Raw genomic sequence first — 26,416 nt, forward strand, 5'->3', positions numbered from 1 at the left:
CCATTAATCCTGTTTACAATTACTATTTTATAGATTTGCTAAGCATGCCTGCTGAAAAAGAATCTCAGGGTTGTACATGGTGACATGTATGTACTCTGATAATAAATTTTACTTTGAACTTTAAACTTTGATCTGGCCATGGTCAGATCTGAGTTTAAGCTGAACCAGCTATAGACAGACATGGGCTTGATGTGATCTGGACATAGACAGATCTCAACTTGAGGTGATCTGACCATTTGTCAGACCTGCTATGAGACTGACCTCTGCGGGTGATGATCTGGGTGTGTGAGAGATGGAATAGGAGGACCTGGATTTGACTGACCTCTTCGCAGGTACTGCAGTCACCAGGCTGTACACAATGCAGGTCTTGGAGATGTGGCCCCGTATTTGAGAGGAAACCAGTGTCAGTTGAAATGGCTGACAGCAGAGAAATAACACGTCTACAGAAGCAGCCAGCTGTTGGTTGTCATAGGTGCAGTGGACTCCCAGATCCATTAGCTCCTCTGAAACAGAAAAAGGGATGAGGTTGTTATACAATGGGCTACAGAGGAAGAATGCTTTTAATCTTCTAATTTCAAAGTAAATCTATAATTTTTCTATCTCTAAGAAACTCACTAGGTACATAGATGATACAAAAATGGAGGGCTATATAGGATGGAAGGGTTAGATTGATTTATAGAGTAGTTTAAGAGGTTGGCAAAATATCGTGGGCTCAAGGGCCTGTACTGTGCTGCAATGTCCATGTTCTAAATTTATTATCAACGTACGTATATGTTACCATATACTACCTTGAGATCCATTTACTTGCAAACATTTATAGGAAAATAAATAAATAAAATAGAATCTATGAAAACCCATACTTAAGCAAAGACTTAAACAATCACCGTGTAAAAGAAGATAAACTGGACAAATAAAAGAAATATAATACTGAGAACATGAGTTATAAAATAATCCAAATTGGTCTAAATTTATTACAATTGTTAAACACCAAATAATTGAATGCATAATTACCCACCCCTTTCAAGTCAGTAAATGCACCTTTGGTCGTAATTACATCCTTGACATTGTGTGGATAGGTCTCTATCAGCATTTCACATCTGAACACTGCAATTTTTCCCCTTTCTTCTTTACAAAGGCACTCAAGCTCTGTCAGATTGCATGCGGATCATGAGTGAGCAGTCCTTTTCAAGTCCAGCCACAAATTCTCAATTGGATTGAGGGCTGGATTCTGACTTGGACACTCCAGGACATTAACTTTGTTCTTTTTAAGTCATTTCTGTGTAGCTTTGCTTTTATAGCAAACATGAGGAAATCTGCAGATGCTAAAAATTCAAGCAACACACACAAAATGCTGGTGGAATGCAGCAGGTCAGGCAGCATCTAAAGGGAGAAGCGCTGTCGACGTTTCAGGCTGAGACCCTTCGTCAGGACTAACTGAAAGGAAAGATAGTAAGAGATTTGAAAGTAGGAGGCGGAGGGGGAAATCCTAAATAATAGAAGACCGGAGGGGGTGGGGTGAAGCTAAGAGCTGGAAAGGTGAATGGCAAAAGGGATACAGACAGACAGACATACTTTATTGATCCCGTGGGAAATTGGGTTTCGTTACAGCCGCACCAACCAAGAATAGTGAAGAAATATAGCAATATAAAACCATAAATAATTAAATAATAATGTTAATCATGCCAAGTGGAAATAAGTCCAGGACCAGCCTATTGGGTCAGGGTGTCTGACACTCCGAGGGAGGAATTGTAAAGTTTGATGGCCACAGGTAGGAATGACTTCCTATGACGCTCAGTGTTACATCTCGGTGGAATAAGTCTCTGGCTGAATGTACTCCTGTGCCTAACCAGTACATTATGGAGTGGATGGGAGTCATTGTCCAAGATGGCATGCAACTTCCTCTTTTCAGACACCACCATCAGAGAGTCCAGTTCCACCCCCACAACATCACTGGCCTTACGAATGAGTTTGTTGATTCTGTTGGTGTCTGCTACTCTCAGCCTGCTGCCCCAGCACACAACAGCAAACATGATAGCACTACAGAGCTGGAGAAGGGAAAGGTTCATGGGACGGGAGGCCTAGGGAGAAAGAAAGTGGGAGGGGAGCACCAGAGGGAGATGGAGAACAGGCAAAGAGTGATGGGCAGAGAGATGAAAAAAAGGGGGAGAGAGTTAAAAGAAATAAATCAGGGATGGGGAAAGAAGGGGAGGAAGGGCATTAACAGAAGTTAAAGAAGTCAATGTTCATGCCATCAGGTTGGAAGCTACTCAGATGGTGTTGTTTCTCCAACCTGAGTGTGGCTTCATCTTGACAGTAGACGAGGCCATGGATAGACATATCAGAATGAGAGTGGAACGTGGAATTAAAATGTGTGGCCACTGGGAAATCCTGCTTTCTCTGGCGGACCGAGCGTAGGTGTTCAGCGAAACGGTATCCCAGTCTGTGTCGGGTCTCACCAATATATAAAAGGCCACACTGGGAGCACTGAACGCAGTATACCACACCAGCCGACTCACAGGTGAAGTGTCGCCTCATCTGTGAGGACTGTCTGGGGCCCTGAATGGTGGTGAGGGAGGAAGTGTAAGGGCAGGTGTAGCACTTGTTCCACTTGTGGAACAGTCCATGTTCCAAGCCTATACTGGTATCCGTCCCCCACTTTTCCTTCACTCCATCGATGACTGCATTGGCGCTGCCTCCTGCATGCATGCTGAGCTCGTTGACTTCATTAACTTTGCCTCCAACTTTCACCCTGCCCTCAAATTTACCTGGTCCATTTCCGACACCTCCCTCCCCTTTCTTGATCTTTCTGTCTCCATCTCTGGAGTTGGCTTATCTACTGATATCTACTATAAGCCTACTGACTCTCATAGCTACCTGGACTATTCCTCTTCCCACCCTGTCTCTTGCAAAAATGCCATCCCCTTCTTGCAATTCCTCCATCTCCACCGCATCTGCTCTCAGGATGAGGCTTTTCATTCCAGGACGAAGGAGATGTCTTCCTTTTTTAAACTAAGGGGCTTCCCTTCCTGCCCCATCAACACTGCTCTCAAACGCATCTCTCCCATTTCCCACACATTTGCCCTCACCCCATCCGCCTGCCACCCCACTCGGGATAGGGTTCCCCTTGTCCTCACCTACCACCCCACCAGCCTCCGTGTCCAACGTATAATTCTCTGTAACTTCCGCCACCTCCAACAGGATCCCACTACCAAGCACATCTTTCCCTCCCCATCTCTTTATGCTTTCCACAGGAATCGCTCTCTACATGACTCCCTTGTCTATTCGTCACCCCCATCCCTTCCCACCGATCTCCCTCCTGGCACTTATCCTTGTAAGCGGAACAAGTGCTACACCTGCCCTTACACTTCCTCCCTCACCACCATTCAGGGCCCCAGACAGTCCTTCCAGGTGAGGCGACACTTCACCTGTGAGTCGGCTGGTGTGGTATACTGCATCAGGTGCTCCCGGTGCTGCCTTTTATATATTGGTGAGACCCGACACAGACTGGGAGACCGTTTTGCTGAACACCTATGCTCTGTCCGCCAGAGAAAGCAGGATTTCCCAGTGGCCACACATTTTAATTCCATGTCCCATTCCCATTCTGATATGTCTATCCATGGCTTCCTCTACTGTCAAGATGAAGCCACACTTAGGTTGGAGGAACAACACCTTATATACCGTTTGGGTAGCCTCCAACCTGATGGCATGAAACACTGACTTCTCTAACTTCCATTAATGCCCCTCCTCCCCTTCTTACCCCATCCCTGATTTATTTATTTTCCCCTCTCCCCCTTTTTTTCCTCTCTCTGCCCATCACTCTTTGCCTGTTCTCCATCTCCCTCTGGTGCTCCTCTCCCTCTTTCTGTCTCCCTAGGCCTCCCGTCCCATGATCCTTTCCCTTCTCCAGCTCTGTATCCCTTTTGCCAATCACCTTTCCAGCTCTTAGCTTCACCCCACCCCCTCCAGTCTTCTCCTATCATTTCGGATTTCCCCCTCCCCTTCCTACTTTCAAATCTCTTACTATCTTTCCTTTCAGTTAGTCCTGACGAAGGGTCTCGTCCCGAAACATTGACGGTGCTTCTTCCTATAGATGCTGCCTGGCCTGCTGCATTCCACCAGCATTTTGTGTGGGTCGTTTTGGTTTTATGTTTGGGGTCATTGTCTTGCTGGAAAACAAATCTTCTCCCAATTTGCAGTTCTTGTGTGTTTTTGATGATGTGTATGCATTATTTGGCTTACGCCAAACATAGCGTTTAGTCTGATGGCCAAAAGGCTGAATTTTGGTTTCATCAAACTGTAGAACCATTAAGTGTTTAATAATTATAATAAGTTTAGACCAATTTGGGCTCTTTTATAACTTATGTTCTCAGTATTATATTTCCTTTATTTGTACAACTGACTTCAGAGACTTCTGGCAAGCCTTAGCCAAGATTTCATGTGAATTATTTTCAACAGTGGCTTTCTCTTTGTCTCTCTCCCATAAAGCTGTGACTAGTGAAGCACCCAGACAACAGTGTTTGAATGCATTGTCTTCCCATCTCAGCTACTGAAGCTTATAGCTCCTCCAGAGTTGTCAAGGGTCTCTTGATGGCCTCCCTCCTAGTCCCCCTCTTGCACAGACATTCAGTTTTTGAGGATGGGCTACTCTAGGCAGGATTACAGCTGTGCCATATTCTTTCCATTTTTTGATGATTGACTTAACTGTGCTCCGAGGGATATTCAGTGACTTGGAAATTTTTTTGTATCTATCTCCTGATTTGTTCTTTTCAATGACCTTTTTGCAGAGATGCTTGGGCTGTACTTTTATCTTCATGGTGTAGTTTTTAACTAGGATACTGACTTACCATCAGTTGGACCTTCCAGGTACATGTGTATTTTTACCACAATGAATTGAAACAGCTTGACTGACAGGTGATCACTATTTAACTAAGTATGTGACTTCTAAAACCAATTGGCTGGACCAATGAGAATATATTAAAAAATAAATAAATTACAATAAGAATATATAAAAAATAAATTAGTCCGAAATAGTGAGGTATTGTCCATGGACTATTCAGAAATCTTATGGCAGAGGGGAAGGAGCTAGAGGTTTCCGGCATTTCCTGCTTTTACTTGTCTTCATGTAGATGGCACAGTAGCATGTAGCAGTTAATGCAATGCTTTACAGTGTCAGCAATTAGGTTTCAATTCCCACCTCTGTCTGTAAGGGGTATGTACATTCTCCCAGTGACTGCGTGTGTTTCATTCGGGTACTCTGGTTTCCTCCCATATTCCAAAGACATACAGGGTGGGGTTAGTAAGACTGGGCATTCTATGTTGCCACCGGAAGTATGGTGGCACCTGTGAGCTGACCCCAGCACAATCCTTTGATTGTGTTGGTCGTTGACACAACCAATGCATTTCACTGTATGCTTCCATAAGACCATAAGACATAGGAGCAGAATTAAACCATTTGGACCCCTGAGTCTCGTCTGCCATTTGATCATGGTTGATTTATTATCCCTCTCAACCCCATTCTCCTGTCTTCTCCTCATGAGCTTTGACACCCTTACTAATCAAGAACCTATCAACCTCTGCTTTAAATATACCCAATGTCTTGGCCTCCGCAGCCGTCTGTGGCAATGAAATCCACAAATTCAGCACCCTCTAGCTAAAGAAATTCCTGATTATCTCTATTCTAAAAGGACATCCTTGTATTCTGAGGCTATGTCCTCTGATCCTAGACTCTCCCACTACAGAAAACATCCTCTCCATCTAGGTTTTTCAATATTCAATAGGTTTCAATGAGATCCTCATTCATTCTTCTAAATTCCAGCGAATACAACTCAAAACCATGAAATGCTCCTCATAATGTTAACTCTTTCATTCCTGGAATCATTCTTGTGAACTTTCTCTAGACTCTCTCCAATGCCATCAAATGCTTTCTTAGCTAAGCAGCCCAAAACTGCTCACAATACTCCAAGTACAGTCTAATCAATGCCTTATAAAGCCTCAGCATTGCATCCTTGCTTTTACATTCTAGTTTTCTCAAGAAATGCTAACATTACATTGCATTTGCCTTCCTTACCATCGACTCATTCTGCAACATAACCTTTAAGGAATCCTGCACTTAAGCTCCAAGCACCTTTACAATCCTGATTCCTGAATTTAGAAAATCATCTACACCTTTATTCCTTCTTCCAAAATGCATGACCATACAGTTCCCTACATTGTATTCCATCTGCTACCTGTTTGCCCATTTTCCTGATCTGTCTTAGTTTAGGTTCTACTGCAGACTCCGTTTCCTCAACACTATCTTTGCATTGTCTGCTAACATTTTTAATCGTAGGTACGATCAATAATTGAATTTGGATCTGACTCTGAGATGTCTTACATGAGTCACTGCTAATGCAAAATAGGAAGTGTGATAGAGCAGGCAGAAAGCTATTGTCACTGGGACCAAGGAATCAGAAGCCAAGGTTCTATCTCAATGCACTGTGCAATGAATTGATCTGTATAAACAGTATGCAAGACAAGCTTTTCACTGTATCTTGATAAATGTGACAATATTAAACCAATTCTAATTCCAAATTAAGTACTGCATCAATAATGTACTGGGAGAGTCAGCATGGTTACGTTCCTGCGAGAAGTCAATTCTGTAAAGTTATTCAGAAATCCTTCTTTACTCTGCTTTCAGGCTAGATTGTGGGTTCTCATTCTCTGTGCTCAATGTAAAGAATAATCACTATTTTACACGTTAACAAATAAGCGTACCGAATGTCTCTGGTCTCTTGGTGGAGATGGTGATGTGCATTGGAGCCACATTTCCATGCTGAATCAAAACCAACACCAGTTGCTTCACAAGGTGGCCCTCACCCAGGATTCCAATGCGCAGACAACCACTGCTGGATTGGAGTATCTGGAACTTTGCTATCCAGGAATGGGGAAAACAGGTGTTTTCCAGCACATGGCATCTGCAGGAATTGCACAGTATAGTTAACTTGCTTTAAGCAGTGAATCACACAGAATTACAATTACACCGCAGAGGTGTTGTAACACCACCTGTATCTAGCTGACAACGAGAAATATTGCCCAAGCGTGTCTGCCTGCAAAAAGCAAGACCAACCCATGTAGCTCATTAATAAATAATCTGGCATGAGTGGTTGGAGATCATAACGATTTATAGATAAAGATTAGCTTCATTTGTCATGTGTACATTGAAACATACAGTGACTATATTTCATTAGGAGTTTGTATAGATTTGATTTGTCACCTAAAATACTTGAAAACTTGCATAGATGTATTAAAATCAGAATCAGGTTTATTATCACCAGCATGTGACATGAGATTTGTTAACTTAGCAGCAGCTGTTCAATGCAACACATAATATAGAAGAGAAATAAGTAAATCAATTACAGTATATGTATGTTGAATAGATTAAAGAATGTGCTAAAACATAAATACTGTATATTAAAAAGTGAGGTAGTGTCCAAGGGTTCAATGTCCATTTAGGAATCGGATGGCAGAGGGGAAGAAGCTGTTCCTGAATCGCTGAGTATGTGCCTTCAGGTTTCTGTACCTCCTACCTGATGGTGACAGTGAGAAAAGGGCATGCCCTGGGTGCTGGAGGTCCTTAATAAACGATGCTGCCTTTCTGAGACACCGCTCCTTGAAGATGTGCTGGGTATTTTGTAGGCTAGTACCCAAGATGGAGCCGACTAGATTTACAACCCTCTGCAGCTTCTTTCAGTCTTGTGCAGTAGCCCCTCCATACCAGACAGTGATGCAGCCTGTCAGAGAACTCTACACAAGTACATATATAGAAGTTTTTGAGTGTATTTGTTGACATGCCAAATCTCTGCAAACTCCTAATGAAGTATAGCTGCTATCTTGCTTTCTTTATAACTACATCCATATATTGGGGCCAGGTTAGATTCGCAGAGATCTTGACTCCCAGGAACTTGAAGCTGCTCACTCTGTCCACTTCTGATCCTTCTGTGAGGATTGGTAGGTGTTCTTTTGTCTTACCCTTCCTGAAGTCCACAATCAGCTCTTTTGTCTTACTGACATTGAGTGCCAGGTTGTTGCTGCGGCACCATTCCACTAGTTGGCATATCTCACTCCCTCTCGTCACTACCTGAGATACTATCAACAATGGTTGTATCATCAGCAAATTTATAGATGGTATTTGAGCTATGCCTAGCCACACAGTCATGTGTATATAGAAAGTAGAACAGTGGGCTAAGTACACACCCCTGAGGTGCGCCAGTGTTGATTGCCAGTGTATCATGGAGAGCATTCTGACAGGCTGCATCACTGTCTGGTATGGGGTGGTGGGGTGGGGGCTACTGCACAGGACTGAAAGAAGCTACAGGAAGTTGTAAAATTCGTCAGCTCTATCTTGGGTACTAACCTCTACAGTATCCAAGACCCCCATCACCCAGGGCATGCATTCTTCTCATTGTTACCATCAGGAAGGAGGTACAGAAGCCTGAAGTGATTTAGGAACAGCTTCTTCCCCTCTGCCATACAATTCCTAAATGTACATTGAACCCATGAACACTACCTCACTTTTTAAAAAATATATACTTCTATTTTTGCAATATTTTAATCTATTCAATATACATATACATACTTATTTTTTTCGTTCTATATTATCATGCATTGCATTGTACTGCTGCTGCTAAATTAACAAATTTCATGACACATGCCAGTGATAATAAACCTTATTCTGAAACGTGTCTTTTTTGGTCAATGAACACAGTTCAAGAATGTGTTGGAGGCGGCTCACAAGTGTTGCTAGCTTCCAGCGCCAACATAGCATGCCCACAACTCACTGACCCTAATCCGTATGTCTTTAGAATGTGGAGGAAACCAGTGCACTTAGAGGAAACCCATGTGGTCAAGGGAGAATGTACAAACTCACTACAGACCACACTAGCAAATGAACCCTGATCACTGGCATTCCAAAGTGTTAAGCTAACCACTGTACTACTGTGTCACGATGGTGTGCCACCTGACTCATTCATTAGTAGAGTCTGAGCAGGGGATTCACAATGCAAATGCTGTGTGTGGACAGAACGGGGTCCAGCGTGTAACCAGAATATGACCGGGAGTGTGGCTAGAAGCGTGTTTGGGGTCCAGAATGTTAGGGTCAGTGATGTGGTCCGTTTATTTTATGTTCCACTTACACTCACATGGTTCACTTGAAAATTTATTATAGTGCAGCTAACAGGTGAAAGAAATCTCAGATAAGTGTATAAATGTGTACTTGGTGATGCACCATCAATAACTCACTCTGAGACGTAAGAAGCGAGATATCGGCTTTTATTGACTGGAAGAATGAACAACACTACATCCTGGAGAATGAGGCCGGGCTCAGGCCTCAATCGCCTTTATACAGGGGTCTGTGGGAGGAGCCACAGGAGCAGTCAGCAGGGGTCTGTGGGAGGAGCCACAGGAGCAGTCCAGACAGGTATATGTAGTGCACCACACTTGGGCTGGTCTGGGTCACAAACTCGACTACAACTGGATCACAACCCTAGCAACACACACAAAATGCTGGAAGAACTCAGCAGGCCAGGAACATTTATGGAAAAGAGTAAACAGTCGACGTTTTGGCCCAGACTTTTCATCAGGACTGAAATCCGTACACACCAGGACAAGTGGCCCTGCACTCTGCAAGTGGGACAATGGAGCGGCTTCCTCCATATATATTGAATGCATGACTTGCAGTACTCTTCGACCTCTGGCTTCATCCGGGGCCAGTAGAACTGATCTCTGAGCAACCCATAGGTCCTGTCAACCCCCAAGTGGCTAGAATCATCATGAAGTAACTTCAACACAATCCTCTGATACTTCTCAGGCAGAACCAGCTGAGAACGCCGAGGCTGGTTTGGAGATGACATGACCCCCTATAGGATCTGGTTCCTCAACTCCAATCCGGGCTATTCTTTCAGTAATTGGGATACTGCGGCGTGTTTCGTTCTGTCTGCTTGGGCTATGTCTCCCAACTGCTGACCAAATGGTACCAAAGCCTAGGTCATCTCACTGAGCAGCTGCCATTTCCCCAGGACTCAATTCCGGCAACTGGTTTGTCTTCAGAGCAGGCAGGTTGCAGTAAGCTTGTGGGATGGCATCATCAGAAGCTCCCAACTGATCTACCGCTTGATCCTGCCCTTGCCTTTCCTCTGCCTTCCCTGTGACAGAAACTGGTACATGGCTTTCACTCCAGGGCCAGGAACACTCTCCTACTTTCCAGCCCTTCATGCACACGTCAGGACTACGCATCGGCATCAATGTTCTTACTTCCTGGCTGGTACTTCAGGCTGAAATCATAGGCAAACAACATCACTATCCACTGAGGGCCTGTGGCATTCAATTTCACTGAGGTCAGGAGTTAAGTTAGGGGATTGTTGGTCCATTCTCACCCTAAACTTGGCACCATAGAAGTAATCACTTAACTTATCCACCACAGCCATTTCAATGCCAGGAACTCCACCCTTTGTGTGGGATTGTTTTTTTCAGAGGGTAACAGACTCCGGTTGATAAATGCAACAGGTCTCAACCCTGTGAACTGATCCTGATACAGAACACCCCCTAAGCCCCCTCTGCTGGCATCTGTATGCAGTACATACGGCAATCGGGGAGGGGGGTCTGCAAAAGCCAACACAGGCGTTTTCAGCAACTGAAAGGCCTCTTCACTTTTCGCATCCCATCTTGCTCCAAAATGCACCGAAGGGCTAAGATCATCTTTACCATCCTCTCCTTTCGTCTTCCCTTTCTTCCCCAAGGTAGGGTAACCACACAGAAACTGATTTAAAGGGTGACTCACTTTAGAGTAGTCCTTTACACACCTCTAATAGTACCCATAGAATCCAAGGAACGAGTGCAAGGCGTTCACTGTCTAGGGCCTTGGCCATGTGGTCACCACTTCTATCTTGGATGGATCTGTAGCTACTCCATCATGTATGGGAGACTATGTGCCCAACATAGCTGACAGACATCTTGCAGAACTGGCATTTGTCCAGAAAAAGTTTTAACCTTCAGCTTTCAAGTGGCCCAGCACCTTCAGTAGTCTTGCTTCATAATCCTCCAAGGTGGACCCGAACACTATGAGATCATTCAGATACACCAGTACCTCAGGAGCTTAGGAGGAGAAATAGTGCCTAACAGCAACTCCTTTGCTTGCATCTTCAGAAACAGCTCTATTTCCATCTTTAATATCTCTAATTTTCCCTTTCAGGGTTCTTTTGAAGACCTTGACCTGGAATTACACGCTGACTTTGGTTCTTTGCGGGAACGGGACCCGCTCTCGAGGTTTCACAACTGCCCATAATTCAATATGCCTAGGATGCGGCCTCAGAGCTTAGCTTGCCTTTGGAGGACCGGGATCTCGTGGCTCTGGAGACGGACGGATCAAAGGTCAGTGTCCTGGCAGGAGATCAGTGTGTCATGGGAGACAGAAGATCTCTGGCTGTGGGCCCAGAGACCCGAGATCTTTGGGCACAGAGCTCGGAAAAAGCAACACAATGAACTTCTAACATGGTAAGTCAGTGAGTTGATTGTTATGTCTTCCCTCTTGCTGTGCAACAGAAACACCTCTTTATTAGGGAGAGAGCGAGCCTGTGGTATGTTGAATACTGGGTGAACGAGTAGTCTTTGGGATACTGCAAGTCTGTGTCTTTGTTGCTGCTTTGCTCACACTTGAGTGCTCAGTGGTGAGTGCCGATGCTTTTTTTTGGCTGGTGGGGGAGGGAGAATCATCGTTTTGCTGCTGCTTACGGGTGGGAGGGGAGCTGGGGGGAGCCTTTGGGATTCTAACTGTCATTCATTCTTTGGGGGCATTCCTGTGTTTGCGTGGATGTTTGTGAAGGAAAAGCATTTTAGGATGTATATTGTATACATTCCTCTGACATTAAATGTACCTGGAGGAACTCAGCAGGTCGGGCAGCATCCGTGGAAACGAACAGTCAACATTTCAGGCCGAGACCCTTGGTCAGGACTGAAGAGGGAGGGGGCAGGGGCCCTATAAAGAAGGTGGGGGGAGGGTGGAAGGTGCCAGATGAAAAACCAATCAGAGGAAAGATCAAGGGGTGGGGGAGGGGAAGCAGTGAGGGGATAGGCAGGAAAGGTGAAGAAGGAATGTAAGGGGAAAGCAATGTGGGTAGTAGAAGGAGGTGGAACCATGAGGGAGGTGATAGGCAGCTGGAGGAGGAGGCAGAGTGAAACTGGGATGGGGGAAGGGAGGGGGAGGGAATTACCGGAAGTTGGAGAATTCGATGTTCATACCAAGGGGCTGGAGACTACCCAGCCGGTATATGAGGTGTTGCTCCTCCAACCTGAGTTTGGCCTCATCATGGCAGTAGAGGAGGCCATGTATGGACATATCTGAATGGGAATGTGAAGCTGAGTTGAAGTGAGTGGCAACTGGGAGATCCTGTCTGTTGTGGCGGACGGAGCGGAGGTGCTTGACGAAGTGGTCCCCCAATCTGCGTCGGGTCTCGCCGATGAAGAGGAGGCCACACTGGGAGCACCGGATGCAGTAGATTACCCCAACAGACTCACAAGTGAAGTGTTACCTCACCTGGAAGGACTGTTTGGGGTCCTGAATGGTGGTAAGAGAGGAGGTGTAGGGACAGGTGTAGCACTTACGCTTGCAGGGATAAGTGTCAGGTGGGAGAACCTTTGGGGGGGACATGTGGACCAGGCAGTCGCGAAGGGAAGTGGAAAGGGAAGTGCGGAAAGTGGAGGGGGTAGAGAGGGAAAGATGTGCTTAGTGGTGGTCCTGTTGAAGGTGGCGGAAGTTGCGGAGAATAACGTGCTGGATCCGGAGCTGGTGGGGTGGTAGATGAGGACAAGGGGAGCTTTGTCCCTTTTGTGGTGACGGGAGGATGCCTATCCCCTCCACCTGGCACCTATCAGCCTTCTCTTTCCCACCCTCCCCCCACCTTCTTTATAGGGCCCCTGCCCCCTCCCTCTTCAGTCCTGACGAAGGGTCTCGGCCCAAAACGTTGACTGTTCACTTCCACGGATGCAGCCCGACCTGCTGAGTTCTTCCAGAGTGTTGTGTGTGTTGCTTTGACCCCAGCATCTGCAGAGCATTTTGTGTTTACCTCAGCTGCCTCTCTAGCTGAAAAAAGTAGGTGGGAAGTTTCTCCCCCTTCTCCTGAAATATGTTCTGAAACCCAGTCATAAGCTCCATTGGGCTCCCCATTACGCCAAACATATTTTCTAGTACTTTCATGCAGCCCACTGAGGTAGCAAAAGGGTTCTGTGTCTTTACAAATCTCACTATGTCAAACTTTCAATCATTCGCCGTCTTTTTATGTCATCAGAGCACTCCAGTATCTGAAAGGTCTGCTTAACCCAAGTCTCATACTCTTTCTCCCCCTCAGGTGTGGGCTTCGCTAAGAATATTCTCAGCTTTTGATAGCTAGGACCCTCCGCCTGTGCGCTGGGCCATTTATTCACCAGAGAGGTAAGGGCTGATACTAACTCAGAATTCTCACTCCTCACTGGGGGACTCATTAGACATTTCAAATCAGATCACTCCTCCCCTTGCTCCGCAGAAACGAGAGTAACCTATCTTTGAAGTCTCCGCCCACAGCTACGGGAAACTGAGCTTGTGATTCTGCCTGCTTGCCTACACTCCCCTCCTTCCAGAAAGCATGGACAGTCCACGCCCCTCCACCCCTGGGGTCCCAATAGTACCAGGCAGTTCCACTGCCATTACGTCAGTGCTAGTCTGAATTAAAACAAAGTCTTTGCCTGCCATTTTATCAAACCTCCACTCCACAATCATAACTATTCCGACTGCTTTAATGGTACTTAAAAGTTCGAATTAACAACTCATCGGGAATACGAATGTCTACCCCACTTAATACACACGCATTCGTTACTGGTAACCCCATGGATTTGCACCACCACTCAACCCCTGTAGCATCCATAACCACGTAATTACTTTACTGCACAATAGTTTAAAACAGGATTAAACACACAACCCACTAGGTCAATGCTCAAGGCAATCACAGCATCCAACAAAATTGATCCTGGACAAGCCCCATAATGAAATTACCTGTTTCTGTGGCTGCATAAGTACAGGGAAGATCCTCTCTGGTCCTGCCAAACTCGTGAGATTGAGACGGTCCTCCCACCCCAAACCCGGTTTGTGTGGATGCTGTGTAAATTGCTCCCATTACAAATTAGCACTATGAAATGACAGACAGTATACTGTATATAACTAAAGGAATTATATTTATGAATCTTAACTTAAATAAAGGGTTAGTAAAGAAAAACAAAAAGAAAAGGGCCCATTTTAATTAACAGTCAAATATGCACAAGTTGGAGCTCATCTTGAACTTCTCTGTTACTCAAGCGCTGGGCCCTCGGTCAGTGTGAAAGTGCATACTACCTTCCGAACATCACTCGCAATCTATCTCCAACAAACGGGTCTCCCACAGGGTCGTATCCTACGACCGGTTCTCCCCAGAGTCTTCCACTGAACAAGACCCCCAAACCTAACCTCAGTGTCCCTCAGCAGAGAAACCTCCCCTCAGTTCCACCATCCTAATCAGACAGCGCACATTTCTTCTCATCCTTTATCTTCAACAGTAACCCAAACAGGCTGAAAACAGAACTGACTGCTCTTATGGAACTGCTAAATTAAATAGATACAGTATAACAGTAAAAATATGAAGCAGAGCATTACAGTACCATGAAGGAATCATGTTCTCATTCACAAAACCTTATTTCCGTTCCTTGAACCAACTAATCCCCTATCACTTCAGCTTGCTTCTTCTTTCCACTTTCCTTCTGAGACACAGAGCCAGACTCAGTGCCAGAGATCTAACTGCTGTGACTTTCCTCTGTTAGGTCATGCCACACCTTCCCAACCCCAATCAGTGGTATAACTGTTGTTGAGGGGAATAGTTACAGGGTTATTTGGAGAGCCTACTCTCTTTCCCCTTCCTGATAGTTATCCAGTTACCTGTGTCCTGTACTTTGAGTGTAACTAACTCCCTATATGTCCTGTCTATCAATCTCTCAGCCTCCTGAATTATCTGGAGTTCATCCAGTTCCAGCTCCATCTCCTTAACATGGTCTGTAAGAAGCTGCAGCTGGATGCAGTTCTTACAGATGTAGTCATCAGGGACACTGGATTCCCAAATCCTGCATCCCACAAAATGAGTAAACATAGAAACATAGAAAATAGGTGCAGGAGTAGGCCATTCGGCCCTTTGAGCCTGCACCGCCATTCAGTATGATCATGGCTGATCATCCAACTCAAAACCCTGTACCTGCTTTCTCTCCATACCCCCGGTCCCTTTAGCCACAAGGGCCATATCTAACTTCCTCTTAAATATAGCCAATGAACCAGCCTCAACTGTTTCCTGTGGCAGAGAATTCCACAGATTCACCACTCTCCGTGTGAAGAGGTTTTTCCTCATCTCGGTCCTAAAAGGCTTCCCCTTTATCTTTAAACTGTGACCCCTCGTTCTGGACTTCCCCAACATCGAAACAATCTTCCTGCATCTAGCCTGTCCAATCCCTTTAGAATTTTATACGTTTCAATAAGATCCCCCCTCAATCTTCTAAATTCCAGCGAGTATAAGCCTAGTCGATCCAGTCTTTCTTCATATGAAAGTCCTGTCATCCCAGGAATCAATCTGGTGAACCTTCTTTGTACTCCCTCTATGGCAAGAATGTCTTTCCTCAGATTAGGGGACCAAAACTGCACATAATACTCTAGGTGCGGTCTCACCAAGGCCTTGTACAACTGCAGTAGAACCTCCCTGCTCTTGCACTCAAATCCTTTTGCAATGAATGCCAACATACCATTTGCCTTTTACACCGCCTGCTGTACCTGCATGCCCACCTTCAATGACTGGTGTACAATGTCACCTAGGTCTCGTTGCACCGCCCCTTTTCCTAATCAGCCACCATTCAGATAATAATCTGTTTTCCTGTTCTTGCAACCAAAGTGGATAACCTCACATTTATCCACATTAAATTGCATCTGCCATGAATTTGCCCACTCACCTAACCTATCCAAGTCACCCTGCATCCTCTTAGCATCCTCCTCACAGCTAACACCGCCGCCCAGCTTCGTGTCATCCGCAAACTTGGAGATGCTGCATTTAATTCCCTCGTCGAAATCATTAATATATATTGTAAACAACTGGGGTCCCAGCACTGAGCCTTGCGGTACCCCACTAGTCACTGCCTGCCATTCTGAAAAGGTCCCGTTTACTCCCACTCTTTGCTTCCTGTCTGCCAACCAATTCTCTATCCACATCAATACCATACCCCCAATACTGTGTGCTTTAAGTTTCCACACTAATCTCCTGTGTGGGACCTTGTCAAAAGCCTTTTGAAAATCTAAATATACCACATTCACTGGCTCTCCCTTATCCACTCTACTAATTACATCTTCAAAAAATTCTATAAGATTCGTCAGACTTGATTTTCCTTTCACAAATCTATGCTGACTTTGTCCGATGATTTCACCTCTTTCCAAATGTGCTGTTATCACATCTTTGATAACCAACTCTAGCATTTTCCCCACCACCGATGTCAGGCTAACCGGTCTATAATTCCCCGGTTTCTCTCTCCCTCCTTTTTTAAAAAGTGGGGTTACATTAGCCACCCTCCAATCCTTAGGAACTAATCCAGAATCTAAGGAGTTTTGAAAAATTATCACTAATGCATCCACTATTTCTTGGGCTACTTCCTTAAGCACTCTGGGATGCAGACCATCTGGCCGTGGGGATTTATCTGCCTTTAATCCCTTCAATTTACCTAACATCACTTCCCTACTAACATGTATTTCCCTCAGTTCCTCCATCTCACTAGACCCTCGATAATACTAGAGTATTACACTATCCTGCCTGACATCCCCATTGCTCTAAATGTGCAATAAAAAGAAAGAACAAATAACAAAAAAAAATCTACCTACAGCCTATGCCTCTTCTCACTGAAGTCCCAATCAGCCAAAGTCCTAAGTCCCCACTCTAACACTGGCCCAATCACACAATGACCACTTTGCTTAAACCTAACTTCTTTGGATTGGATCTTGCCAAGTGCCTAGTTACGCACAGTCCAATGTCTCTTCGGGAACTGTGGTGCACAAAAAGTACTGACAGCCCTACTCTTCTTTTAAACTCTTTCGCTCTACACAATCCGATGTCACCTTGGGAACTGTGGCATGCACCGACTGCCCACACTTACTTCTTTTAAACTTCCTTCCTCTACACAATCTGATGTCTCCTCTGGAAATGTGGCACACAAAAAGAAGCGACTCGCTCCTTTTAAACTCTCTTCCTTCTATGCAATCCGGTGTCCCCTTGGGAACTGTAGTGCGTAAAATGTGCCTAAGATTAATTCTGAATCTGAAATCTAAACAATCAATAATCCAGAAAATCCATTAGTCTAACATTGCCAAATTCCCAAGGTTAGAGTCATAGATCACTTCAGCACAGAAACAGGCCTTTTGGCCCATCTAGTCCATTCTGAACTGTTATTCTTTTGAGTTACGTGCTGGTTTATTGGAGCTTTACTGTACTGACCAGAGTTCACTGTTAACCAGCTGCAGAGTGTACGATGGAATGCATCTTCACAATACTAGCAAGCAGCACATCCTGACCATAACCTGCTTGTTGATGTCCAACGTGGGTCTCACCAGGACAACAGGCTCCAGACCTGGTCACAACCTTAGTCCAGAGGCAGAATCAGATGGGCAGGAAGGGGCCAGAAAATCACTTTACAGTGGCAACTAATTTTGTACCTTTTGACCATGTTACCAAATTGTTGGGTGTCGATTTTTACAGGTTATTGCACAGTGGTTATTAATTAGGTTATGGATTAAAAATTGATGTTTTAATGTTTAATGTTGATATTCCGTCTGGGTAGCCTCCAACATGATAACACGAACATCGATTTCTTAAAACTTATGGTAATTGCCCCCTTCGCCATTCCCGTTTCCCTTATCTCCTTACCTGCCCATCACCTCCCTATGGTGCTTCTCTCCCTTCCCTTTCTTCCATCTTCCCTTTCTATCCTCCCCTATCAGATTCTTTCTTCTCCAGCCCTGTATCTCTTTCACCTATCAGCTTCCCTGCACTTTACTTCACCCCTCCCCACTCCCGGTTTTACCCATTGCCTAGTATTTCTTCTCTCCCCCCCCCCTCACCTTCTTGCTCTAATTTCCCATCTTTTTTCCCAGTCCTGATGAAGGATCTCAGCCTGAAACATCGACTATACTCTTTTCCATAGATGCTTCCTGGCCTGCTGAATTCCTCCAGCATATTGTCTGTGTTGCTTGGATTTCCAGTATCTGCAGATATTTTCATCTTTGTACTATTTGATAAAGTTGATCAGTGAAAAACTATTACTCATAAAGTTAATGGAAATTTGAGAAATGCTGGACATGATGTTTGTAGTGATTATTGAGTTCTGAGTGAAAAATTATTGTTTGTTACTGTGATTTAGAGTAAATGATTATTAATGGTTTACTGGTAAATGAAGGTTCATTATTACATTAACTAGCAGTATCCCATAGTATGTGAATGAAGTTTGATTGTTAATTACTGACTAGGGCACACTGACGTGTTTGTAGTGAATTGATGATTGATTATTGATGAGTGAAGGTTTAACGTTACTCATAGCAGGCTGCAGTGTTTGAGCGAAGGTTAATTGTTGGTTACTCGTTGACTGGCAGTTCCCCGGGTGTTTGAGTGATGGTGAATTGTTACTCATTGACTAGCACTATCCAGAGGTGTTTAAGTGAAGGTTTATTGTTGGCTACTCATTGACTAGCAGTACCCCAAGATGTTGAGTTGGTCACTCATTCATTAGTGGTTCTCCGCGGGGTTTGCACACTAACCAGTTACCTGACGGCTGTCAGAAGACTGCAGTAGAAAGCGGCGTGAGCACAACTGCACATGGTGTGAGCCCAGGCGCGGACCCTGACCATTTTACTGAATTTTTTCTCTCCTTCGCTCAGCGGCGCCTCGAAGCGAAGCGACGGGAGGCCATGCATCAAATCCAGGTACCCAGAGCCCGCCATGACCGACTGAGCCTTGGCGCCGAGAGCGGCGACGGCCGATCCGTCACCATAACAACAGTTGATTGCGGCCTCTTCCTAACCATAGTTACGGTCGAGCCACCGCCTCTCCTCCACAACTCCGTCGCCAGGCAACGACTGTTCCGTCACCAGAAGAGCCGCGGCTGCTCCGTCACCATAGCAACTGACGGGAGACAGTCAAGCGAAAAACCCTGCAGCTGCTACAGTAAAGACACCAAACAGAACTCAATCAAGCCTCCTTCACGGAGGGAGAAGGCCCGTGAATATTTGGTCAGGCCTCTTCTCCAGGACTGAAGGGGAGGCTGAAGCGGTTACAGCTTAAAACCTGAAATGGAGGAGAGGGGTTAGTGAGGGTTCAGACAGAATACCAAATAGAGACAGGCTCAGTGATGAGGGAGACATAGGAGACGACAGCTACAGTAGTGCAATCTGGATCATCACGAAATCTGCTGGAGGGACTCAGCGGCTATGGGGGGAAAATTTATTACGTTCCTTCAACCTTTTATGTGTTGGACCCATTTGCCTCAATTTGGCCTAGATTTCTGTAAACCTTCTCTATCCATTCATCTTTTAAACTTTGTAATTATACATACCTCCACAACAGCCTCTGGCAACTGGCTTCATTATACCCACCACCATCTAAGGTCCTATTTAAACTTCTGCCCGTCTCACCTTAAACCCGTGGTTTCCAGTCTTAGACTCTTCTACTTTGGGTAAAAGACTATGACCATGCAGCTTATCTCTGCCTGTCAAGATTTTATAAACTTCTTTAAGATCAGCCTTCAGCTCCTGTGCTCTAGAGAAAAGAGCACCAGCCTCTTCTTATAACTGAAGCACTCCAGTCCAAGTAACACCCTTGTAAATTGGTTTACTATTGTCACATAAGTGGTGATGAATCAGCATATAGAAGGAAGACTGAAAATCTGGCTGAGTGGTGCCACAACAACCTCTCACTCAATGTCAGCAAGACCAACGAGCTTATTACTGACTTCAGGAGGAGGAAAGCAGAGGTCCATGAACCAGTCCTCATCATGGGATCAGAGGTGGAGAAGGTCAGCAGATATTGAATTCCAGCCTCCGTTTCAGAGGATCTACCCTGGGTCTAGCACCTAACAAAGCACGGTGGCTTCACTGCTTTCTTATAAGTTTGCAAAGATTCAGCATGTCATCTAAAACTTTGACAAACTTCTATAGATGTGTGGTAGAAAGTATATTGACTGGTTGTATCATGGCCTGGTATGGAAACACAAATACTTTTGAACGGAAAAGCCAACAAAAAGTAATGAATATGACCGGGTCCATTCTGGCTAAAGCACTCCCAACTTTGAGCACATCCACATGAAGTGTTGTTGCAAGAAAGCAGCATCCATCTTTTAAGGTCCCTATCATCCAGGCTATGCTCCTTCTTGTTGCTGCCATCAGGAAGGTGCAATAGGAGCCTCAGGACCCACACCACCAGGTTCAGGGACAGTTATTACTCCTCAATCATCAGGCTCTTGAACAAAAGGGAATAACTACACTCGTTCTGCTTCTGGTGTTCCCACAGCCAATGGTCTCACTTTAAGGACTCCATTTTGTTATTTCTTGCTCCTTATTTATTGCTATCCCACAGGGGATAACTTCACTCAACCATCACTGAACTGTTGCCACAATCTATGGACTCAATATCAAGGACTTTTCATCCAGTCAGAGAAAGTATAGCACAGAAACAGGCCCATTGGCCCATCTAGTCCATGCCAAAACCATTTAGACTGCCTACTCCCATTGACCTGCACGGGGACCATAGCCCTCCATATCACTACTATCCATGTACCCATCCAAACTTTGCTTAAATGTTGAAATTGAGCTCACATGCACCACTTGTGTTGGCAGCTCATTCCACACTTACATAACCCTCTCAGTGAAAAAGTTTCCCCTCATGTTCCCCTTTGGCTTCTCACTTTTTATCCTTAACCCATAACAAGTTGTAGTCCCACCCAACCTGAGTGGAAAAGCCTACTTGCATTTACACTATCTATACCCCTCAATTTTGTAAATGTCTTTCAAATCTCCCCTCAGTCTTCTATGTTCTAAAGAATATATATAGTCCAAACCTATTGAATCTTTCCTTCTAACTCAGGTCCTCCAGACCCGCTGACATCCTTGTGAATTTTCTCTGTACCCGTTCATCCTTATTTACATCCTTCCTGTAGGTAGATGACCAAAACTTCACGCAATACTCCAGATTAGGCCTTACCAACACATCCAATCTTCAGTACTCAATACATTAAGTTATAAAGGACAATGTCCCAAATGCCTTCTTTACATCTCTGTGATGTCACTTGAAACAAATTATGGGCCTGTATTCCCAGATCCCTTTGATCTTCCTACCATTCACTGTGTAAGAATTACCTAGTTGGTCCTCCTAAAGTGCAAAACCTCACACTTGTCCGCATCAAATCCTATCTGCCAGTTTTCCAGCTGATGCAGATCTTTCTGCAAGCACTGACAGTCTTCCTCTCTATGCACTACACCCCCAATCTTGGTGTCATCTGCGGATTTGCTGATCCAGTTAACCACATTTTCATCCAGATCATCGATACAGATGATAAACAACAAAGGATCCAGCACCAATCCCTGCACCACTTAGTCACAGGCCTCCAGAGAGGTAACCATCTACCACCACTCTCTGGCTTCTCCCACAAAGCCAATGTCTGATCCGATGTCTAATTTTCATCTCACGTTCTTGATTTTTATTGCTTAATTATTTGTTATTATTTCTTTTGAATTTGAAGTCTGTCTTTTGTACATTGGTTGTCCTTGATGGGTGTGGTCTTTGTGAGTTCTACTGTGTTTCTTGTATTTACTTTGAATGCCTGTAAGAAATTGAATCTCAGTTGTACAGGATATGATGACATATACATAAATACACACTGACAGTAAATTTACTTTGAAATACCTAGGTACAGTAAAAAAAACCCTTAGAACAAAACCCTTTTCTAATTGCTTTTTCTTATAAAAATTGTGTTTATGTTTTTCTTGTGAATGCTGTTTATGTTGCTCTGTGCTTGTGTAGCTGCTGCAGGTAAGTTTTTCTTTGCACCTGTGCATACATTGGCTTGTGCATCTGACTATAAACTCAACTTTGATACTACTGTTATAGTGGATTTATGGATAAATTACCCATTTCTGTGCCTGAGACTTTGGCTTACAAAAAGAATTTTAGCCCTCAATCCTTGTCAAAAGGGTTTAGTAGCTATCATTTATAATATGATTATGAGTGTACAGCCAGATGTATCAGAAAAAATTAAGAAGATATGGCAAGAAGAATTGCATTGTCCTATATCTACTGAGCAATGGGAATTTTTTTTATCATTGGTAAATTCGTCCTCTATTTGTGCTAAACATGCCCTAATACAATTTAAGGTTGTACATAGAGCTCACATGTCTAAAGATAAACTTGCTCGATTTTATTCTTATGTTAATTCAACCTGTGACAGATGTCATTCTGATGTTGCTCCATTGACTCATATGTTCTGGTCTTGTCCTTGTTTACAAAATTATTGGAAAGATATTTTTAATATTATTTCAAGAGTTTTAAATATCAATTTCCAACCGCATCCTTTTACTGCAATTTTTGGTTTACCAATGACAGATAATAATCGTCTATCCGCTTCATCTCAACGAATGATTGCATTTGTTACATTAAAGGCTAGAAGATCTATTTTACTGAATTGGAAAGAATTAACCCTCCAACTGTATTTCAGTGGTTTTCTCAAACTATTTCTTGTTTGAGTTTAGAAAAAAATTAGAAGCGTGGTTTTTGATTCTTCAGTTAAATTTGAGGAAACTTGGAGACCATTTATTCAACATTTTCATATGGGTTAAATGGTCTGATCCTAAACCTTACTGTTATTATCCTTAATTATTTAGATGGAGGTTCGGAGTTAAAGGCACTACTGTATGTATTTAACATTATGCAATTGCCCATGTTGGTTAGTTTTTTTTACAGTTTTCTTTTAGTTTTTTTGGAGGGTTTTTTTCTTCTCTTTTTTGATTCTTTTACATAAATACTATTGAGTTTGGGAGGCCTTATATATTGATTATTATATATCTGATTGTCTATTTAAACTATTAATTATGTACTCTCAAATGTTTTGTATTCATATTTCACTTATGTTTTTCTTAAAATTAATAAAAAGATTTAAAAAGAAAGAAAGAGACTTTGGCTCTGCATGTTGAAATCCAAGGCCTGAAGAAAGAGAATATGTCATACAGTGTCTATTAGAAGCAAAGCAGGATAGTGTACACACAATATGTGTATTCTTTATTTCTTCCCTTTCTTAAGTTCACTGTCTATGGTAGATCCATTCCCAACCCTCTCTGTGATATATCAACATTACTTAGAAATATGTACACTGTGAGCAACCAAAAAATGTTAATCAATTCACAAAAATTAGGCTTTAAAACTGTACAAAAACTAAAATTTTATACAAGGCAATGTTTTAAAAAAATAATCTGATTCAGTGATGTTGAGGAGAAACAATTTTATGTGGAAACTTACAGAGCCAAATTCAGGGAGTTTAGTTGAGAATCTGATTGTCACTATAGATTTTAAGATGTATTTTGTGTACCAGGGGAAATCAGGGATTTGATCCTGCCTTGCCAACACAGCTCCAATCTCAGGTGTAACGATGCTAGATATCAGCTCCAATCAGTGAAGATGCTCTGACATGCCAGGTGTCTTCTCACAGATACAGGGAGAAGGGGGAGGGGACACAGGAGTGTAAGGGAGGATGATGTAGGAATAAACTGGAATACCCGGGGGAAACACATGTGATCATAGACAGAAATTACAAACTCCACACACACACACAAAAACAATGGAGAAACTCAGCAAATCAGGCAGCATCTATAGGGGAAGGGGTGAATAAACAGTCGATGTTTCAGGCGGAGACCCTTCATCAGGACTGGAAAGGAAGGGGGAAGAAGCCAGAAAAAGGTGGTGGGGGAAGCTGCAAGCCATCTGCTTTCTATCTGCAGTTATACTACGACATACTTAAAGCATGGAGAACAAGAATAATCAGCCATGGAGGGGGAGAGAGGGAGGAAGGGGGGACCCAAAACAAACCTGATTTGTTAACTTCCTCTCTCTAAAGATGCTATCTAACCCACTGAGTACCTTAGAATTTTGTTCTTAAATCATGTGAGAGAGAATGAGCGGTATAGTTAGAGTTAATGCTAGCAGGCTTTTTCCTGCTGAGGTTGGATGTGACTAGAACTACAGGTCAGAGGATAAGGGTTAAAGGTGAAATATTAAGGAGAACCTAAGGGGGAACCTCTTCACTCAGATGGTGTTGAGAGTGTGGAACAAGTTGCCAGTGGAAGTGGTGGATGCAGGTTCGATTGCAGAAATTAGATAAGTAGGTGGATGGGAGGGGTATGGTCCAAGTGCAGGTCGATAGGACTAGACAAGATAACAGTTTGCATGAACTACATAGGCCAAAGAGCCTGCTTCTCTAAAACAATAAATGTCACATGTCAGTGATAAAAAACTGATTCTAATTTAATGTTCTGAGGCAATGAGTTTTAAACTGGGCATTGATGGCACAGCTAGTAGAACTGCTGCTTTGCAGCACCAGTTCAATCCCAACATCTGGTGCTGTGTGGAGTTTGCACTTTCTCCCTGTAACTGCACGGGATTCCCCAAGCTGCTCTGGCTTCTTTTCCTCAGGTCAATGGGTTAACCACAGCAGTATGTGGGGTAGAATCTGAAAGGTAGTTGGGTAATGTAGGGAGAATTAAATGGGTGAAGTGGATATTGGTGTTCAAGGGTTGGCACAGATTTGGTGGGCTGAAGGATTGTGTTGTATCTTTAGGAAAAGCTATAAAATGTAGAATACTAGAACACTGAGCCTTTGATCAGAATTGAGCAAGTAAGAAACTGAAAGTACAGTGCAGAAAGGAGGGAAGTGCTGGACTGGTACAGTGCTGCGCTGTGGAGAGGGCAGGATGAGTATGTTAGAGAACTGAGGTGGGTAATGGAGAAATCCTTGTTGTAGGGCGGGAGTTTCCAAACTGGGGTCCACGGACTCTTGATTAATGGTAGGGGTCCATGGCATAAAAAAGGCTGGGAGCTCCTGTAGTAGGATCATAAAAGTGGCTTTTCACAGAGAGAACCAGGATGTTTTGGAACTGGCAGGTACTGCACAGCCACCTGAACCTGTGTATATATCCCGAAAATAAGCATGTCATTTTCCATTTTTGTTACGCTCAACCTGAGTCACTTATTCTGACACTTCAACGAATACCATGGCCACTCAAGTTCAGCACATCGTGCTCCATGACGTTTTCAATGTGCTGCAGTGTCTCTGCACTGGATATCATGGACACTCAACCCAACTTGAATGTGAAAACATTTAAGAGAAGAAACAGAAACCAAGAACTTAGCAGGCACCTTCCATTTAATCTAAACCTATTGCTGCCAGGGTCTGGTCAATGAATTCCTCAGGGAGTCTGCTGAGTCAGTTAATGATTGTACTTATAACTGTTGAAGCAGGCTGCAGGCTCAGGGAGTGTGACCATGAAGAATATCCGGACTAAGACAAGGAAGAATAATTAACATCTTTGCTTCCAGGCAACACATTGCATCCCTTGCAGTTGCAGGGTTTATAATCCATATTAGTTATCAAACTGCAAACAAAGCTGACCCCATAGATCACAGCAAGAAGATGGATTCCAGTCACCACCCTGCTTTTTAAAACAATCATTCTCCAAGGCCACTTGAAAATGAACCCGAGAGTTTCTTCTATGAAGTCACCAGATCAATCAAGTTAATTATATACTATAAACTCTCCTATTGACACAAAGTTTTTGTTTTTTGGGGATCTGGATGAGGCCAAAATAAACAGGCAGCAAAGTGTAATGTGTAGTGATACTCAGTTGGTTCCCAACATGGGACCTTGAGGTACACTGGCTTCTCTCTCCCAAATGCTGAAAGTTTCAGGGAACAATCCTGAAGCATTATTGGTTAGCAAGCCGCCACTTCTGAGACTCTTCCTGCCGCGCGTCCGGTTGGATCTGGTTTCGCATCCCGCCAAGGACATTAGAGGTGGCCTCAGTTGCCACAATCAATGGCTTCACCACGGCCGGAGGGATCTGCCGCAGCACTCCTCCCACTGCTCCAGTCATCCCCCGCTGCTCGTGTTCCCGTGTCGCTGTCTCGTAAATCATGTGTGCCGTGTCCGTGAATCCCTGCACAGGAGGACAAATTGTAGAAAATGTTAAATTCAGCAACAGCAGCTTCACTCTCTCCTAGCCTGCAACTTGCTCACAGTTCAGAAAGATGGGATAAAGAGTGCAGCTGAAGTACCG

General features: G+C 44.0%; 3 protein-coding genes across 6 annotated transcripts in view; 1 reads left to right on the top strand and 2 right to left on the bottom strand.

Annotated features, from left to right (window-relative positions):
• The window catches only part of LOC140724823 (sterile alpha motif domain-containing protein 15-like), a 53,550-nt gene extending 42,161 nt beyond the window's left edge, over positions 1 to 11,389 (top strand). Inside the window, exon 3 of the mRNA XM_073039476.1 lies at positions 11,225 to 11,389. Coding sequence (XP_072895577.1) covers positions 11,225 to 11,317 — 93 coding nt within the window. The 3' untranslated portion in view covers positions 11,318 to 11,389. The remainder of the gene's footprint in view (positions 1 to 11,224) is intronic.
• noxred1 (NADP-dependent oxidoreductase domain containing 1) overlaps positions 1 to 19,051 on the bottom strand; it is a 45,834-nt gene extending 26,783 nt beyond the window's left edge. Inside the window, exons 1-3 of the mRNA XM_073039473.1 lie at positions 18,870 to 19,051; positions 6,754 to 6,953; positions 323 to 503 (exon numbers count right to left, since the gene is read on the bottom strand). Coding sequence (XP_072895574.1) covers positions 323 to 503; positions 6,754 to 6,953; positions 18,870 to 19,045 — 557 coding nt within the window. The 5' untranslated portion in view covers positions 19,046 to 19,051. The remainder of the gene's footprint in view (positions 1 to 322; positions 504 to 6,753; positions 6,954 to 18,869) is intronic.
• Positions 19,052 to 23,343: 4,292 nt separating this feature from the next.
• LOC140724820 (autophagy-related protein 2 homolog B-like) overlaps positions 23,344 to 26,416 on the bottom strand; it is a 136,235-nt gene continuing 133,162 nt past the window's right edge. For all 4 annotated transcript variants that reach the window (XM_073039470.1, XM_073039468.1, XM_073039469.1 and 1 more), the window contains one exon: positions 23,344 to 26,296. In XM_073039470.1, the coding sequence (XP_072895571.1) occupies positions 26,066 to 26,296 (231 nt within the window). In that variant the 3' untranslated portion in view covers positions 23,344 to 26,065. The remainder of the gene's footprint in view (positions 26,297 to 26,416) is intronic.

This window comes from Hemitrygon akajei, chromosome 3, assembly GCF_048418815.1.
Source record: "Hemitrygon akajei chromosome 3, sHemAka1.3, whole genome shotgun sequence".
Taxonomy (NCBI): Eukaryota; Metazoa; Chordata; class Chondrichthyes; order Myliobatiformes; family Dasyatidae; genus Hemitrygon; species Hemitrygon akajei.